At 27.9% G+C, this 1,237-nt stretch overlaps 1 protein-coding gene across 1 annotated transcript; it reads right to left on the reverse strand.

Moving 5' to 3' along the window:
- Positions 1-6: 6 nt before the first annotated feature.
- Positions 7-609, reverse strand: EHI_076480 (heat shock protein 101, putative; the record flags this gene model as incomplete). Its single annotated transcript, XM_001914516.1, has 1 exon — positions 7-609. A coding segment is annotated over one exon (603 nt), but the record flags the coding sequence as incomplete, so codon positions are not given.
- Positions 610-1,237: the final 628 nt, after the last annotated feature.

Below are 1,237 nucleotides of genomic sequence, written 5' to 3' on the forward strand. Positions count from 1 at the left end.
TAAGACTGGATTATTTTTCGTTCGTCTTGATAAAATACGAATAACTCGTTTAATTTCTTCATCTCTTCCAATGATGGGATCCATCTTCCCACTTTCTGCTTGTGCCGTTAAATCATTTCCATATTTCTTCAATGCTTCATATTGACTCTCTGCTTCTTTTGTTTCTACACTTTGTCCTTTTCTCATTTCCATTATCTTTTTGTTAAATTCCAGAACATTAATTCCACTATTTCCTACTATCGTACTAATTTCTTTCTCTTCCATCAATGACATTACTATCACATCAACTGCAAGATATGTATCTCCCATTGTCTTTTGTTTCTCTATTGCTCGTCTTATCACTTGTTGTGTTGTTGGATGAAGTCCAATTTCTACTGGTGGTGGATTTTGAACTGCAATCTTATTCATTCCTTCTTGTATTTCTTTCTTCATTTTACTAACATCACCTCCCATCATCTCGACTATTCGGATAATAATATTCGACTCTTCTTCAACAATTGCATTCATCATGTGAATTGGCATGATATATGCATTCTTTCTTTCAAATGCTTTTTCTTGTGATTCTTTGAACATTTGAACTGTTGCATCTGTCCATTTGTTTGGATCCATACCTTATTTCTAAATGCTAATTATTTCTTCAAGTTCCTTTAAATACTCAGTATGGTTGATGTGTTGGCTTATTGTTGTGTTGGCTTATTGTTGTGTTGGCTGTTATTCACATTTTCTTATTCATGTATTCATGTATACGTGGATCAACGTGGATTTATATAAACTAATAATAACATAATTAACAGCAAAAATGAAAATGATGAAATGAAGGAATGAGAATGAATGATTATCAAACACTCAAAATAAGTGAGTAATTAAATTATCATTAACTCTGTTTATTTTAATCATAAAATATGTTTATGATATTCTTTTATTCTTTTTTACATCAACATTTATACAAACATCCATATCTAATAATGTAATTAGTGATGAATGATGATTGTTAATGAAACATATTTGAAGAAACAACTAGTTATTATTGCAATAATTGTTAATTGAATATTAACTCATTTGATTGATAAATACCTTCTAGATATTCAATTTTAATTGATTTAACTTCAATTGATAGTGTATTTCAATATTTTATCATATTTTGTATATTCTATGATTTGAATATTTTTCAATTATTCTTTCTCTTTTAAATGTATTGAATGATTTATTTCATCCATTATTATTTCTTTATTTATTC

Source organism: Entamoeba histolytica, genomic scaffold (assembly GCF_000208925.1).
Source record: "Entamoeba histolytica HM-1:IMSS scf_1104750517471 genomic scaffold, whole genome shotgun sequence".
NCBI classification, from domain to species: Eukaryota; Evosea; order Mastigamoebida; family Endamoebidae; genus Entamoeba; species Entamoeba histolytica.